We start from the raw sequence: 16650 nt of genomic DNA, 5'->3' as shown, positions 1-16650 counted from the left end.
GGCAACAGCCCCCAGTACCCCCCAAGACCCCACTCACCAGACGTTGCTGGACTTGGTCTGGTCCACGATGAGCAGGTTGCCATGCACTTCATCGATGAGCTCGGGTGCGATCCAGCGCAGCGGCACCCACAGCTGGTCGGCCGTCACAAAGTAGTCGTCCTGCCAAGTATGCAGGGTCAGTACGAGAAGAGAACGTCAAACCTACACGTAAGGGACTGGCCACACCACAGCAAGAGCCACCCCCTGCCCTCCCCGGCCACCCATCACTGCACCCCAGCTCCCCGATCCCCCCTGGCATGTGCTCCACTCACTCCGCTCCTCCTGGCACCCACCTCTCCCTTCTGCCTCCCAGCGCATCCTTCCTTCCCCTCTGCCAGCTGCCCCTGGCTGCCCACCCTGAGCCCCCCCCAGCCCCAGCCCTGCAATCCCAGCCCTGCCGGGAGCTGCGAGCAGCCAGGAACCAGCGGGATGGTCAGACAGGGACAGACAGACAGCCCCCCCACGCTGATGTGCTGGCAGCTGCCTGCAGGGACCTGGCCCTGGCAGAGGGGCATGTCCTGGCCAGCCCAGGCAGTGGCAGGGAGCCCCAGCAGCATTGCACTCCGCTGGGCAGGGGGACAGGGCATTCAGGGGGAGCGAACCCAGCTTTGTGCTCACCGGGAGCTGCCAGCCCTGGGGTACAGCCTCGTCCTGGGGCACAGAGTCCCTGGCAGGGTGGTCTGTGGGGCAGCAGCCCCCACCCCCACTGCCCCGGCAAAGCCCAGGGGCCAGGGGGCTGCCTCGGCACAGCTGCGGAGGGGGACTGTGTGTGCGGCAGGGGGTGCGGGGCTCAGTGCAGCGCGTCCCTCTGTGCATGTGTATGTGTGGGTGCCATGGGGTCCCAGCGCAGCCCCCAACCCCCTCCTCTCCCAAACCAGCCTTACTTTGTACTTGCAGTGTGAGAGCCCGTAGTCTCCGATCTTGACGGTCAGGTCAGCGGTGAGCAGGCAGTTCCGCAGGGCCAAGTCACTACCAAACAAACCCAGTGCTGTTACCACCACCACGAGGGGTCGGGGTGGGGGGCACCCACCACCTGGAGGCCGAGGGTCTGTGCTTGGGACCCCCTGGGCAGCGCCATGACCAGCAGGCTGGCAGCGGGAGCGGGACAGCTGTACAGTGGCAGGGCCAGTGGTCTCACTGCCAAACACTGGGCGTGCCGATACCCAGCCACCAAATGCACAGCAGGAATGCCTGCGCGGCTCCGGCTGCGCCTCCGTCCATCCACCCATCTGTCACGCGCTGAGCCAAGCAGAAAGCGGCTGTCCCCGGGCAACGTGAGCCCTGGCACGGGGCTCGGCTCCCGGGCGGCTGCTCCAGCCCTGGAGGGGTCACGCAGATGGGGCACACGCGAGACCCCGGAACAGCAGGGTCCACCGAGGTTGGGATGCCTGTAGGAAAGTCCCTCTCTGGCACAGCTGGGCACCCCACATCCCCCCAGCCACAGCACTGGGCACTCTCGTGGGGACCCACCTGCAGAGCCTGCCTCAGGTGGGGAAGGTCCGGCATCCCCCGATGGCAGCACGCCCCCTCCTCAACAAAATCACTGATGCTGGAGTCTCTGTCTGCAACTCACTCAGCACCAGGATATTGTTGGGCAGGAGGAGCAGCGGTGGTGCGGGAACACCGGCATCCTGCAGACCCCATAAGTCCAGACACTCCGATTCCTGCCCAGCCCCCCGGGGTGCCAGGCCAGCCTACCTGTGGATGTAGTTGTTCCTGTGCAGGTGCAGCACACCGCAGGCCACCTCGCACGCCATCCTCTGCAGGGTCAGCAGGTCCGGGGTCATGGCCTCAGCCCCCTGGCAGCTCCGCAGGTACCCCTTCAGGTCACCCTGCAGGGCAGTGCCACCATCACCCTCTGCAGCGCTGGGCTCGCCAGGGGCTCAGCTGTCCCCAGAAGGGCAGAGCACCCATGCCCCCCATCCTGCCCTGCCTGCAGCCCTACAAGCCCCTCCGCAGTACTGTGGGGAGCAGGACAGCACACGGGGCACGCACGGCACTCACCAGAGGGCAGAACTCCATCACCAGCAGGTACGGGGTGACCTCGGCGCACTGGGCCAGGCACTGCAGCAGGTTGGTGTGCTGGAGGGCCCTGTGCGGGGCAGAGCAACGGGGCACATCGGCACCGCGCTGGCTGGGGCGGGGGGACAGCGGCACCCCCCGGGAACCATCTCCCTGCCTCCTCTGCTGCTGCGCCGGGGGCCAGCACGGGGGCTGCCGGGAGCGGGTACCAGCACGTCCCAGCGCCCCGGGACACACCACAAAGGGACATTTGTCCAGCTTTGCTGGGGCAGGGAGCAGCTCAGTGCCCCCCCCACCCCCAGCCCTGTTCTGCCCATGACCTCACTGCAGCCCGCTGCCCCCATGCCGTGGCCAGCGGCTCCCAGCACAGCTCCTGGCCCACCATGACAAGCCCAAGGCAGACAGCAATGGGGCTGAGATGGAGCCGTGCTCCCCAGAGAGCGTGGCCAGGCACCTCCACCGACCAGCCCCGGCTCTGCTTGGCAGCCAGACGTGGCACAGGGGGGACCAGGCACCATCCAACAGCATCCCCACTCCTGGCTGTGCCTGGTGCAGCAGCAGCACAAGAGAGTGACCCCAGATGTACCTGTACGGCTGCGCTTCCTCCAGGAACTGCATCTGGTCCTGCACGCTGGCGCTCGCCTTCAGCTCCTTCACCACCACCTGAGTGCTGCTGATGCCCGAGTTCACCTCCCCCAGGAACACCTGGGGTGAGGGACAGGCTTGTCCCCTCTGTCCGAACCCCAAACCCCACAGCCAGCATCCCACCAGGTGTCCCTGGGGGACCCTGTCCCTGCCACTCACCTTGCCGAACCAGCCATGCCCGATCTCCTTCAGGTAGAGCAGGCTCTGCCGCCCCAGGTCCGCCGACTTGAGAAGCTGCACTGTAACAGAGCACATCCAGCTGCCTGTGCGCCCTCCTGCCCGCCCGCCCGCACGACCCGCCAGTCCCAGCCCAGCCGTGGCATCCCCACCGTGCCAGCCGGTGCCAGGCCTTGCACTGCCCTGGGGTGCTCCTGAGCAGCCCCCACCGCAGAAATCCCCAGGCAACCCGCAGCCAGGGCATCCTCCTGTTCAGGCATCCTCCCGCTGGCCGGGGGACACGGGGCACTGGTGACCCCAAATGAGCTGGCTCCCTGCCCCTTCTGCTCCCCAGGGACCAGGGAGAGCAAAGCCGAGCCCAGCGTAAGCTCTGGCATTTAGCCCCTTCCTGGCTGCCCCCGGCGCAGGTCCTGCCCCTCAGGCACCCGTGCCAAGGGCGGGCAGCAATGGGGCCATTGTTGGGCTGCGCCATGCCACCTCGCACCGCGCAGCCCTGCCACACTGCTGACATTCTCTGGGCCAGGCAGTGACGCTGGGCCAGAGGGGGATGCGGCCAGGCACCCCCCACATTCCTCTCCCACTCATGGGCTTGTTTACACGGGATCAGGGCTTGTGGGTGTCACAGTTCGGGGTACCCGTGCCCTGTCCCATGCTAGCGGGGGTTGCGCTGTTTCCCTGGGCTGGTGCCATGCACAGGGCTGGGGACAGGCCACCGGTGACCCTGACACAGTGTGACAGCGGCAGCACTCCCCAGGGACTGCCGGTGCCTGTCCCCTGCCCAGGAGCTGCTCCTGCCAGAGCCGGGGCTCCGCTGGAGGAGGGGAGCAGGGGCGACCCACCATCCCCACCCCACAGCCCCTACCCCGCAGCCCGGTGATGCAGGACCCCCCTCCAGCTGCAGCTCACAGGGGTCCTGCACGGACCGATGCCTGCCCCTGCCCCGGCTTACCTGAGCGCCCCGGCTGCTTGGCCATGGGCAAGGAGACCTTGGTGAGGGGCAGGACGTAGACCTCGGGGCCATGCTGGGGGGCAGGCGAGCCCTGGGCCGAGAGCTCCGTCACGTAGTCATCCCCCTCGGCGTTCTCAAACTCCTGGGCCGGGGGGCGCGCGGGGGGGCACACACCGAGCAGAGACAACTGACCCTGCAGGTTCCCGGCTGCCGACAGCCTGCCCCACAGAACCTCGCCGCCCGCCGCCCCACTGGGGTCACCCGTGCATTGCACAGCCCTTGGCATGGGGACCCCCAAGTCACACCCTCCCAGCACACAGCCCTGCCTGTACCCCAATGGCAGACACACACCCCACCACCCCCGCCATGGGGATTGCCCTGGGGCAGGCACCCACTCCCCACTGCCCCATCCCATTACCTGGCTACGCTGCCTGGCCAGCCCCCGGCCCCTGAAAGCCGCCTGGGCGAGCAGGTAGGCGATGGTGAGCATCTCGCCCTGCCCGCGACCAGCCCTGCCTCATGGTGCTGCCAACCCCGCCAGTGGTGCCATGCACTGCAACCCACCAGACACGGGCAGTGGCCAGCCCCGGCCGTGCACCCCTATATAACCCGTGCGGGGGCACGAGGGGGCTCATTGTTCCCCTCCGGCACGGTGAGGTGCTCCAGCCGGTGTGGGACAGTTACACAACGGCCCAGCGTGTTCCCCCCCTGCCTGACCCCCTCCCCCCCGCGGGCGCCACAAGCCTCCACAAAAATCCCAGCAATTAGGGAAAAACTGTTTCTCGGCACATTCTGTGCCTGTGAGGTCAGGGTGCCTCCCACCCCCGGGGGTGTGCGGGTGGGACTGCCACAGCCCTTAACCATGCCGTGGCCTAGCCCCGCACAGAGCTGGGAGCCCAGATGGGTCAGGATATGGCCTGCAAAGATGCTGAGCCCTGCAAGGTCCATGCTCTGCAAAGCCAGGAGCCCAGCTGGGTCAGGACAAGACCCCCACAACGTCCATGCTCTGCCGAGCAGGGAGCTTGGCTGGATCAGGACATGACCTCCAGTGACACCGAGCCCTGCAGCATCCAGGCTCTGTGCTGAGTGGGGATCCTGGCTGGGTCAGGATATGGCTCACAGCAATGCCGAGCCCTGGCAGCACCCTGGCAGGCAGGGGTGCTGAGCTCTCCTTGCGCAGTGCTCTCCTGAGCTGGGCTACATCCTGCACTGGGGCTGGGGCTGGCCCCAGGAGCCACCGGGCACCTCTGTCCTTCCTGGGGAGAAGTCCCTCCCATCCCAAGACAAGCCCCCCATGGCCCCAGCTCACCTTGAAGCCGATGTCCCCCTTCTTGCAGCACAGGCAGGCCAACATGAGGAAGATGAAGGTGAAGAGCCCCGAGAAGGAGACGGCCACGACGGCCAGTGAGGAGGACCAGGAGAGCTCACTAAGGGGGGTGCCGTCTGCAGGGACAGGAGGGGTGTGGGCTCAGGGCAGGGCTGGGGGGCACCAGGGCAGGGTGAGGCTGTGCGGGGAGGTCCTGCCCGGGAGGGGGGTCACGGGTCATGAGGGCACACTGGGGCTGGTGGGGGCTTTCGTGGGGCGTGCTCAGGAGGTGCAGGGGTCCCAGCACCATTGTGATCCATTCGCTGGCTCAGCTCATGGCCAGGACAGGTGGGGGGCCAGGGCGGGACCCCAGAGCCACAGCAGGACCCCAGTGGAAGACTGCATGGAGGGGGTCGGGGGTACGCTCACCACAGATGCAGGGTGGTAATGACACCCCGTGGAGGGGGGCTGCACCAGCTCAGGGGTCCCAGGCACCCCTGCCCAGCCCCAGGGTTTGCCCTCCGGTGGGTATGGCAACAGGAGCAGTAGCCCCAGCCCAGGCGGCATCCCAAGGCCCGATGATGCTGCTCCTGCAGGAACTGGGAGGATGGGAAGCTGGTTCCCCGCGCCCAGGCAGAGCCAGCTCCTAACCTGTCCTGCCCACATAGATCCCCCAGGGGAAGGGTCTGCCGGAGACCTGCCAGCGCTGCTGCGAGCCCTGCCCTGGCACAGGGCAGACCCTGCTCCCACCAACAGTGGCAGCTCTGCCTGTGCCCCCCACCATCCCACGTGCCAGCGGGGCAAACCACAACTCCTGCCCCTGGCCCCACACGGGCCCCGGACCCCTGGCACAGGGACACAGCTGTGCCCCACACCTTCCAGGCACCAGCACACCCCGAGTGCCAGCACCCGCTGCCCACGCTGCATCCCCTTGGAGCGGCTGGGAGCACGGGGGCCCGTCCCCCCCAGGCGCCTGCCGTCGGCTGCAGCTGCCACATTACTATTCTGCCCAGCGCCTGCCCAGACAACCGGCGCAATTGTGGTGGGAGGAAGCCGGAAGGCCATGGCGCTGCCAGCAGAGCTGGCCTTGCCGAGGAGCCACACGCAGTGCGCAGCGCCATGCCCTCCCTGCAGGATACGGGGCCGGGACGGGTGCCCTGCCCTAACCCACAGCACCACTCAGCCCCATCTCCTGGCCCAAATCGCCAGCCAGTGCCGCGGTCTCTCCGCAGTCCACCGAGCACAGTGCCAAGCCCCTCGGGGATGCTCACGGCAGACACGTGGGTCCTGTGCATGGACCACTAGGCATTGCCCCACCACCGGCCCTGCGCCCCGACCACGCTGCCCCCCGCGCTGGGGCTCAACACCGCACTGCCAGCTCCCGTGTGTCCTTGAGAGAGGCACCTGAAGGGCATAGAGGGTCTGGGGGAAGGTCCTGCCTTCCTGGCAGAAGCCGGCAGCCTGTGCCCAGGCACTGCCCGGCACCATGCAGCACAGGCATGGAGCACCCCGGCTCCCACAGCACCCCGGCTCCCAGCACAGCGGTGAGCAGATGTGCTGGCCCCGTGCGCCATGGCACACCCCGGGCCACACCAGACTCTTCCCTGGCGCTTGCAAAATGCTCCAGAGCCATCTTCTGAGGCTGGTGGATGCAAAGCCGAACCTGGGAGGAGCAGGGGGTGGCGTTCTCCCTCCTTTCAGCTGGTTTCCATGGTGAACACACTTTGCACCGCGAATGTCACCATTTTCCCTGGATAGTGGGACAGCAAAAGAGAAAATGACTCACTGAAAAGAGCCTTTTGAATGTCGACGGGGAGCAGAGCGCGGCGACAGAAGCCCTTCCAACGGGGCCTGTCAGCTGAGCCGCCTCTCAGCCGCGGCTCGGGAACCAGAGCCCTGCAAACCAACCACTCTCCAAACCGAGGGGCTGGCCAGGTCTGGCTGGTCCCGCCTCAGTTTCCCCACCTGCACAACCAGTGAGCTGGGAGCCATGACCAGCCCAGACTGGGCTGGGCGCCGGCACAGGGGCACCACCACCACCATAACCCACGGCCACTGCCTGGCTGCTCAGGCAAGCAGGCACTGCCCTTGCCCGTAACCACAGTGCAGGCGCTCAGTACGGTGATGGGAAACATGGCATCATCGCAGAGGCCAAACGCTCCCAAAACCAGGTCGAACAGCCCTGCAGCAGCCGCTGCCAGAGCACCAGGACACAAGGAATAGGGGGGCACAGGGAGCACCGGGGTGCGGGGTGCAGGGAGCAGGGCCTGCTGATGCGGTCTGAAGGACCCCAGGGCTCTCAAAAGAAGCTGGAGACCCCACCACATCCTGCACCCCATCCTGAGGCTCTGCCCACACACACACACACACACACACAGGAGGAGTAGGGTCCCCGGCACTGGCACTGTGCCCCACTCTGGCCTTGGTGCCTGGCACCAGCCCTGAGCCGCTCCCCTGCCTGGACGCCCACCCCGTGATGGCCTCTGGGGCAAGGCTGGGGTGCTCGGAGCTGAGCAGGGGGTGCAGGTGGGCGCATGCAGCACGGTGGCAGCACTGCTGGGCTGGGAGATCAGCACCCCACGGCTGAGCCCTGCACACCATGCCAGCACAGGCACCAGGCTGGGGTCAGTGAGGAGGGCATCACCACCCCAGGAGGGCCAGGACCCCTGGCACAGCGTCGCCTGGCTCCATCACAACACCCCCACCCCAGCCATGGGGGTCCCATGGGACTCTTTCCACCGCAGCTCTGCAGCACTCCCACCCAAACCGCTGGTGCAGAGCCAGCCTCGCCACGGGGGTCAGGATGAGACCGGGCAGCTCAGCGTGCCCAGCCCGCAGGAACTGCTGCATCACTCAGGTAACCCCTTGCCCCCAGGGCCAGCCCAGGCCAGCCACCCACCCAGCAGGGTGCTGTGTGCAAGCCACACACCACTGATCCCCCACCCCAGCCAGCCCCACAGGGTGGTCTGGTGGCAGCAGCGAGGACACAGCTCCAGCCCCAGGGGGACCTGCCCCAGCCCCACGCCCAGCCACATCAAATGGGAGTGTACTGGCAGCGGAGAGAGACTGGGGATGCCAGATGCAGTGGGATGCAGCGGGATGCGGTGGGGTGTAGCGGGATGCGGTGGCATGCAGCGGCATGTAGCAGGATGCAGTGGGGTACAGCAAGGTGCAGCAGGGTGCAATGCAATGCAGTGGGGTGCAGCAGGATGCAATGGGGTGCAGTGGAATGCAGCAGGATGCAGTGGGGTGCAGCAGGAAGATGCAGTGGGGTGTAGTAAGACGCAGCAGGATGCAGTGGGATGCAATGGGTACAGCAGGGTGCAGCAGGGTAATGCAATGCAGTAGGGCGCAGCAGGATGCAATGGGGTGCAGTGGGATGCAGCGGGATGCAATGGGGTGTAGTGGGATGCAATGGGGTGTAGCGGGATGCAGCGGGATGCAATGGGGCGCAGTGGGGTGCAATGCAATGCAGCAGGATGCAGCGGGGTACACGCTGCCCTCCCACCCCCGCAGCTGCCGCCGCGGGCAGAGCCCCGCCTGCGCCCCCCGCCCTCCGCTCCGAACGCGGCTCCTAACGGGGCCGGGACCCCGCCGCCGGCGCAGCACGGACCCCCCGACGCCTCTGCTGACTCACGTTCGCCGGGGGCCGCGGGCCGCCCCGCCGGCCATGGCCCGGTGCGGCGGGGCTGGGGCGCTGCCGCGGCTGCTCCCTCGGCCGGAGCGGGGCTGACGTGTGCGGAAGGGCCGGGCCGGGCCGGGCCCCCCCGGCGGCTCGGGGCTCCGGGCCCGGGGGAAGCCGCGGGCAGGCGGGACCCGGCTGCTGCCCACCCCCGCCCCCGGCCGGCCAGGGCACACGCGGTAGCTGCAGGGCAGAAAGGGGGGCGGGGTACGGCACGCCGCGACCACCCCTCTCCGCTGCTGCCTGGAGCTGGTGCCAGCCGCAGCCCCGTGCCTCAGTTTCCCCATCTGTAATGCACAGAGCGGCGGCGCCCCGGGAGCACGGTCGGTGCAGCCCCCCCGCCCCGCCGCCCCCACCCCAGCCACGATCTGGCCCCGCAGCCCAGGGAGCGGCACCCTGCAGCGGGCACCCAGCCGGGAGAGGCAGGGTTCGGGCAGGGAGCAGGGCAGGACCCAAACACACACGACCCATTGGCACCTCCAGCCACGGGCTCGGGCTCCCCTGCCCCGGCAGCTCTGCCAGCACAGACACAGCCCTGGTAACGTGTTAATCCCCAGATCCATGGGCAGCTTCCAAGAAAGCAATTTTACACCCCACAGGATGAGTGCTCTGCTCACCCACATGCATCCAGGCGGCAAGAAACCATCCACTGCCATTTAGCATGCAAGCACGAGGCTGATCCTCACAGTTTGCAGCTCCAGAGGGAAACTGAGGCACTGGGAAGCTGGGCAGCAGGGACGAAGCTGGGCCAGCCCCAGCTGCTGCACCCCTGAGCCCGGGTCCCTCCTGCCACGGGACCAGCCACGGGGCTGGCACTACCCACCGATGCCAGCGGGGAGCCCGGCACGGAGCCGGTACCTGCAGCATCCTCCACCAAGACGCCGCTGGAGCCAGGCATCCACCTCGCAGTAGCCGGCTGAAACCGGGGCACGAGGAAGCAGCACCCTGTACCCCTCAGCCCCAGAGACCTTCTCCCACCAGAAACAGCCAGGCCATCCGGGCAACCTCTCCAGTGATTAATAGATCAGTTAATTTTAAATGCAAGGCACGCCTTGTTAATCTGTTCTCCTTATGTATCTTTTAATGTGGGCTTATTTAACCAGTGCAGAAGTATTTTTAAAGGATTGATTTTTGCCTCTTAATTCTGGTTTTATCACCTTGGGATGAATTAGCAGTAAAAAAATAATTAGATGGAAAATAAAAAAAGATCATCCATCATTTTCTAACGTGATGAAATAAAAACTAGGACTGTAGTAAGTACAGGCCAAGCCACATCATTGTTGTGCATACACCGAGTGTGTCAGCCTGATTAGAAACAAAAAATCAAGTTCCTCCATCAAAGCCCGCCCTGCTGCAGAGCCAGGTTTCCAGCCGGCACAGCCCAACCGCGATCAACTTTCTCCATTTTCTGAGAAAACAATAAAATATTAAAAAAGCATGCAAAGCAAGATTTGATTGATTATTTAAACCAAATTCTCTTGCTTAGCGTTTTAAACCAGGTCTGAATCAGGGGCTGTAAAGCCTCCCATGCCGGCAGGGATGCTACAACTGCATCATGGCAAGCCCACTGTCCCGAGGGACTGGGAGCAGCCACGGCCCTTGGTGCCCAGGGGAGCACCCAGCCCCCTCACACCCCAGCAGGGACCCCGCCAGCCCCATGCCAGCAGCAGTGCCAGCGCCGGGGCCGGCCACAAGCATGGCACCACGGTCCCGCTACGGCAGCGTGCGGCACCGACCGAGACGAGGCTCCAGAGCAGCATTTACGTAACAGCGGGAGAGGCAGCACGGAGCGGGGCAGCCTATTTTTATCAGAAATGCTCAGCGGCGTTATGAAACAAGCAGCTTTGGCTCCAAAGCGGAGCGGTGGAGGAGCAGGCAGAGGGATGCTCCACAGCACAGGCAGAAACCCAGGCATGGGGGTCTGGTAACGGGAGGGGCTCTGCCCCTGCCACAGAGCACCCCCCTCCTGCCACCAAGACCCCAGCTGGGAAGCCAGGGGCTCCCCTTTCACCTGCCCCCCGTCTCAGAGCCAGGCGGTGCCATCACCACGAGGATCACCAAGCATGTGGCAGCAGCCAGGGGCATGTCACAGCCCTGCACACCCAAACGCTGCCCAGGGGCAGTGGGCAATGCGTGCGGAGGGGACCCCAGGGATGGCCAACCACTGGCTCCTCCACCGCTGGCAGAGCGAGAGGTGGCCAGGGCCACCCAGAGCCACAGTGGCCGGTCCTAACCCTGAGCAGCAGCACATGCTGAGGGCCCTGTGTGACCCTGCCAGCATGTGGTGGCACGGTGGTCCGTGCTGTGCTGCCAGGGCTGCTCACTCGAGTGGGTGTCAGGGAGACAGACCCCTGCTCCCAGGCAACTGTCAGGGCATCCCCCACTGCAGCCCTGGGAGGCCAACACAGCCCAGATCCCGGCCACCCCAGCCCACAGCATGGCAGGGAGCGGGGCTCAGCATCGAGGATGCTCAGAGCACAAAACTGCGGGGATGCTGGACACCCACCAGCCCAGCACCCCTCTGCACCACACCTGCTCTCAGCCAGCCCCACAGCACCCAAATCACCCATCACCCACCTGCGCGGGTACACACGGACTGGGGAGCCCAGAGAAAACCCTGCTTTGCCATAGTGCTGGTGGCAGGGATGGCCCGAGGTCCCAGCCCTGCTCCCAAGCACCTCCTGGGATGCAGCTGCTGCAGCTGGCAGGGCAGCGAGCACCGGGAGGAACATGCAGCCTCACGGGTACTTTGGAAAGATGAAGGCCCGTGGAGGCTGATGCGGTGGCCCGGCAGCGGGACACCCTGGCACAGCTGGGATGGGAGCCTGGGAGCACCCATGGGGACGCGCTCCCTGCCCCGGCGCAGAGAGCAGAGCCGGCCCCTGCCCAGCCAGGGGGGCAGCGCTGCTCCATTTACTGCGTCTGCCTACGCTGGAATTTTCCTTCGCTCCAGTAATTAAAACAAACTGCTTTAACACGGCTGCTGACACCAGGCTGCAGAGGAGGATGCCGGCCGCAGCTGGCAGAGGGGAAGGGACAGGAAGTGGGACCCCCGACGCTCGCTGCCTTCGTCCCAGGCTGCGGGACACTGGCTCTGCAGGAAATCCTGGACCTGCTCCCCTTTCCTCCAGCGCTGAGCCCCCCCACCGCTGGCAGCCCCACGTCCTCTCCATCCCTCGGCCAGCCCCAAGCACCACTGGGAGCCCCATGCCAGCTCCGGTGCCAGCCAGGATGCTCCCTGTCCCCTCTGTGCCCCCGGCCATCAGGCCAGGCTGGAGCAGCTCTCAGGGCTCAGCTGATGGCAAATGATACTACGGCAGTGACTGCCCTAAGACGCCACGCGGCACGCTCCACCAACACTTCCCCGGGCTGTCAGGGGGATTAATGCCCAGAGGAGATTTATTTTCCTGCCACTGGGCACGCTGAGTCAGCACAGCTCAGCTCTTCTCCACGCCAGCCCCATCACCCTCCAGCCCCACACCGAGCCGTGTTCCTGCGGGGTCCCCCTGGCTCAGTCACCCACAACGAGCAAAGCCCCGCTGGGGACGTGCCAGGGCAGGAGCAGCTGGAGGTGAGCAGAGCCCTGAGCAGCTGCAGGGCACAGCCAGGACCATGTCCATCCTGGGCAGCAGATCCCGGTGCCTCCACGCTGGCCGAGTGAGTGCCGCACGGGGTAGGAGCAGGCTCAGCCGTGGGACAAGAGCAGCCCAACAGCCCCTTTGACCCGAGCGCAGGAGCTGCCTGACCCGGCAGGGATTTTCCAGCCCAGGGAATTAGCAGGATGGCGAGGCAGCATAACACGAGCGAGGTAAAACCTGGGAAGTGCGAGTCACCGGCTCTGCCTGCCTTGGCTGCAGGCAGCCAGGACCGGGCAGACCCCTAAATGCAGACCCCCCCAGTGGGATGCAAAACTCCCTGGCTTAGTGCAGCCCCCCAGCCACATGCAGACCCCTTGTGTCAGCGGGAAGGATGCAGCGGCAGGTGCAAGCGCAGTGCCCCGCCGCAGCCCCGAGCCTGGGAGCATGCTGGCGGTGCCATTTCTGCCCCACTTCCCCCAGTGCCACCGGGGCAGCAAGGCTGGTGCCAAGGTGGGCTGTGTGGCGTGGCGAGGCGGGCGCCAGAGCCCTGCTCTGGTGGGGAGCACACGGTGCCGGGGGGGGCAGGGCCCGTGGGCTGTGCCAGCACACGGTGTCCCACTGCCGGGCAGGGAGCCCGTGAGTCACAGCCTACTCCTCCTGCTGGGAGCACGGAGCCCTTTCAACCCCGGTGTATTAATTTCTCCTAATTGGCTTTGACAGGGATCCGTATCGCCATGCAGAACGTAATCGCCCGTGTGCGCGGCATGGGGGAGCGGGGCAGGAGCAGCACGCTGAGGGAGGGAAGGAGGGGAAAAGGGGGGAGCAAAGCGGCACCCCTGGGGGAGCAATGCTGCCGGTTGCCTGGATCCGTCCCCCCACCGAGGGGGGCCCAGCTGCCCTGCTGCACTGCAGTGCTGCATCAACGCCATTTCCCGCGGCAGCCCAGCCACTAGGCTGTGCCGGAGCAGGGGGCTCACCATGTGCCACCCCACCGCTGCCCAGCCCCAGCATCCTGCAGGCACCGGGACGAACCCCCCGCCTGCGAGCCCGGCTCCTGCTGCCTGCCAGCCCGGACAGACGGCCAGGCCCTGTGCCGCTGGCACCTCGCCGGGAGACGTGTGGCGAGACGGATGCTGGCCCTGGCGCTGCCCCGGCTGTGCTGGGCATTACACCTCTCGGCAGCCACCACCTGCATCTCCCGCCCGAGGAGCTCCCACCTCCCTGCCCCAAATGCCCCCTTTGTACCCCAGCGGTACCTTCCCCCCATCCTCCCCCAGCATTCCCAGCAGCATGGTTGGTGGTGGGGTGGGAGCATGGGGGGTGCCTGCCCCCCATCTGGGTTGCCAGGGTCCTTGTGGGTGCTGTGGCCCCTTTGTCACTGCGGTCCCCCAAGGCCTTTCCCATCCTTGTGCCAGGAGTGGATGGTGATGCCGGCTGTTGCTGCTGCTCAGCCTGGGGCAGTGGATGGCAGCGCGGGGCAGCCAGGACCAAAAACACAGGGCTGGGGGCACCACCCGCCCTCCCTCGGCCTCAACCCCCCCATCCCCACCCAGCACCTCAAGCCCCCGGCTCATCCCAGCACAGGCACGCAGGGCCAACACACAACCCCCAACTGCAGGGTGCTGGAGCAAGGAACGACAACACCGCAGCCACCAGCAGCCAGCGACACCTCACCGGTGCCATGGGAGGGCAGAAAGGCTCGGGCAGCCCCAGGGAAGACAAAAAGGGGAAGAAAAAATAGGCGGGGGAGAGAGGATGTTTCTCACGATTTCAAAACACACTCCTGGGTCTGAGACAGGGAAGTGCAGGCTGGGAGCAAGGCGAGAAGGGGAGCAGCCCTTTCCCCCAGCAGAGACATCCTCGTGTCCCCAAGCACCTGCCATCGGCTTCATTGAGAGAGACTGGGGTGCCACTGACCCCAAAGCAAAGTGCTGCCCACCTGGGTGACACAGGGGATGTGGCACTTCTGCCCAGTGCCTCCACGTGGCGTCTGCTCAGCCAGGCTGCAGCAGCTCATGGCACTTCCAGGACAGGGAGTGGGCACCCAATTCCCATGGGAAGGCTGGGAGATCCGGGCTACAGGATAGGGCAGGCAGCATGTTGGTGCCTCTCACTGGCAGGGCGGTCGGTGCTCTGCCAGTGGCTCCAGTGCTTCGTGCGCCACACAGGAGCACGTCTGGGGTATGGCCTGCAGATGGGCAATGCAAGACAGGAACCATGAGGCCGCTGGGCTGGGACACCTAGCCGGAGCTGCCAGCACCAGGAGCGGTGCATGCTGGCATGGGCAGCTGGCACAGCCCAGCATGGGCACATCCGACAGCCAAGCCGAGCAGCCTCACCAAAAACAGAAGATGAGGCTGGAGCACAGGCTGCTGCTGTTGGCACATCCCATCCAGCCCCAGGTGACACCGCTGTCACTGCATCCCGCTGCCGGCTCAGCTGCCTGGCCCTGGCAGCCGTGGCTTCTCACTGTCCCTCTCCAGGAAACACAAGGACGTGGGGCCAGTGCCACCGTGCCCTGCAAAGTGCCTCCTCTTCCACACTGGCCCAAGCAAACCCCAGGGAAAGGAGGCTGGCAAGGGCAGCCGGTGATGCCGTGCAGGCAGGAGGTGCTGCCAAACGGACAAAATCAACAAAGCTGTGAAAGAGCGAATATGGTTTGTTCCCCCCTTTAATTCCTCTCCTTGCCAGTAACTGTGGGTGGCAGCTGTACGGCAGCAGCCGAGCCCCAGGCCCAGGAGCGTGGCAGCATGGCGATGGGCAGCGACGGAAACCTTCTTTCAGAAGGATTTTCAAATCAAACCTGGTCCGCAAATCCCCAGGTTGACAGGATTAGCATGGCAAATGGGGCGCCTCACGAAAATGCAGAGAAAAATCACACCAGAGGCTGAAGCCGGGGAACAGGGCTCTGTTCCCAGCGTTACCGCATTTTAGATGCAAATAAAGAGGTTTCCTCTCTAACAGAAATCGATACCGAGCAGGCTGGGGACAAAGTCTCTGGCAACGGGGACGTGGTTTGGTGAGTCCTGGTGTGGTTCATTTTTAAATCCCTCCACGGATTCAGACCGTCCGCAGCTGCCAGGGGAGCCGGAGCAGCGTGAGGCGATGGAGGAGGGATGCAAGAGCCCGGCTGGGAGGGATGCAGGAGCCCGGCACCGACAGCCCCGCTGCCACCACCGCGTCCGGTACCGGCCTTTGGTTTACCTCCTTTGCGGTGACGGAGGAGGCAACGGGAGCCGCGGCAGTGCCGCTTGGCTGCCCGAGCCCACCACGCGTTCTGCCCGGTTTGGTAAACACCGGGCTAGCCCCGAGAGCACCGCCAGCTCCCTGCCCACCTCGGCGGCGGCTCCGCGGGCGGCGGGTCCCCGGCGGGAGGGCGGGAGGCACAAGCCCTGCACCGGGATGGCCGCGAGGCGCCGCCGGCGCGGAGGGGGGGGCTGCTGCGGCAGCCCCCAAACACGCACACACAAAAGCAGCCCCTGCCCCGCTCCCGCGGCTGCAGCATCTTCCTGCAGCTGCGACGCGGCCGAGGCCGGAGCGCGGTGCCTTACGTAACAGCCTGCACCCCGAAACGGCCGCCCCCTCCCCGAGCCCCCCAGAGCCCCCCCGGCCCCAGGGAGACCCACAGCCCCCCGGGCAGCGGGGTGCTCAACCCCGGCACCACCTGCCTCCCTCGCCCCATCCCCACCGTCCGCGTTGTCCCCTCCCAAGGCGGGAGATGCCTCCGGAGCCGCCGCAGCCCCGGGGAACAAAACGCCGCCGAGCTGCGGCAGCGCTGCCCCTGCCCCCCCCGCAACCCGCCGGCAGCACCGGGAGCCGTAACGTGCCCTTTGGCGGCGAGGGGATGCTTCACCCACGGTGCGGCACCGGCCACCGGCGGCCGGTGCGGGGCTGAGCCGGAGCCCGGCGGGGACCGCGGCGGCAAGAACGCGGGGGACGGGGGGCTGCCCGGGAGGGACCCCCGGGGGCACTGTGGAAGCTTCGGCGGGGCGGGGGGTCGCGGGGGCCGGGTGGCCCCGGGGCGGCGGCACTCACCGGGGTCGAAGTGGGAGCTGAAGGCGAGGCTGGGGCTGAGGAAGGCGGCCGACATGGCAGCGGCGGCGGCGAGGCGGCCCATGGCGCGGCGGCGGCGGGAGCCTCACGGCCGCCGGCTGCCGCTGGCCCCGCGCTGGGCACGGCGGCGGCGGCGGCGGCGGCTCCTCCTCCATGGCGGCCGCCGCGGCCCCGCGCCCCGTGCCCCGGGGAGGGGCCG

The 16650-nt window shown here is 66.5% G+C and overlaps 1 protein-coding gene across 8 annotated transcripts in view; it reads right to left on the bottom strand.

Moving 5' to 3' along the window:
* The window catches only part of AATK (apoptosis associated tyrosine kinase), a 24098-nt gene extending 7448 nt beyond the window's left edge, over positions 1-16650 (bottom strand). Inside the window, exons 1-10 of one of the 8 annotated variants that reach the window (XM_055795186.1) lie at positions 8776-9088; positions 6802-6888; positions 5142-5275; positions 3833-4025; positions 2866-2945; positions 2648-2766; positions 2044-2131; positions 1738-1871; positions 924-1008; positions 38-159 (exon numbers count right to left, since the gene is read on the bottom strand). In XM_055795186.1, the coding sequence (XP_055651161.1) occupies positions 38-159; positions 924-1008; positions 1738-1871; positions 2044-2131; positions 2648-2766; positions 2866-2945; positions 3833-4025; positions 5142-5186 (866 nt within the window). In that variant the 5' untranslated portion in view covers positions 5187-5275; positions 6802-6888; positions 8776-9088. Of the gene's footprint in view, positions 1-37; positions 160-923; positions 1009-1737; positions 1872-2043; positions 2132-2647; positions 2767-2865; positions 2946-3832; positions 4026-4250; positions 4559-5141; positions 5276-6801; positions 7898-8775; positions 9089-16433 lie in introns of those variants that run through there. The other 7 variants (XM_055795181.1, XM_055795182.1, XM_055795183.1 and 4 more) reach the window with 7 other exon arrangements.

This window comes from Falco peregrinus, chromosome 2 (genome assembly GCF_023634155.1).
Source record: "Falco peregrinus isolate bFalPer1 chromosome 2, bFalPer1.pri, whole genome shotgun sequence".
Taxonomy (NCBI): Eukaryota; Metazoa; Chordata; class Aves; order Falconiformes; family Falconidae; genus Falco; species Falco peregrinus.
The sequence above is the reverse complement of the archived record's forward strand: the minus strand, read 5'-3'. Positions and strand labels throughout refer to the sequence as shown.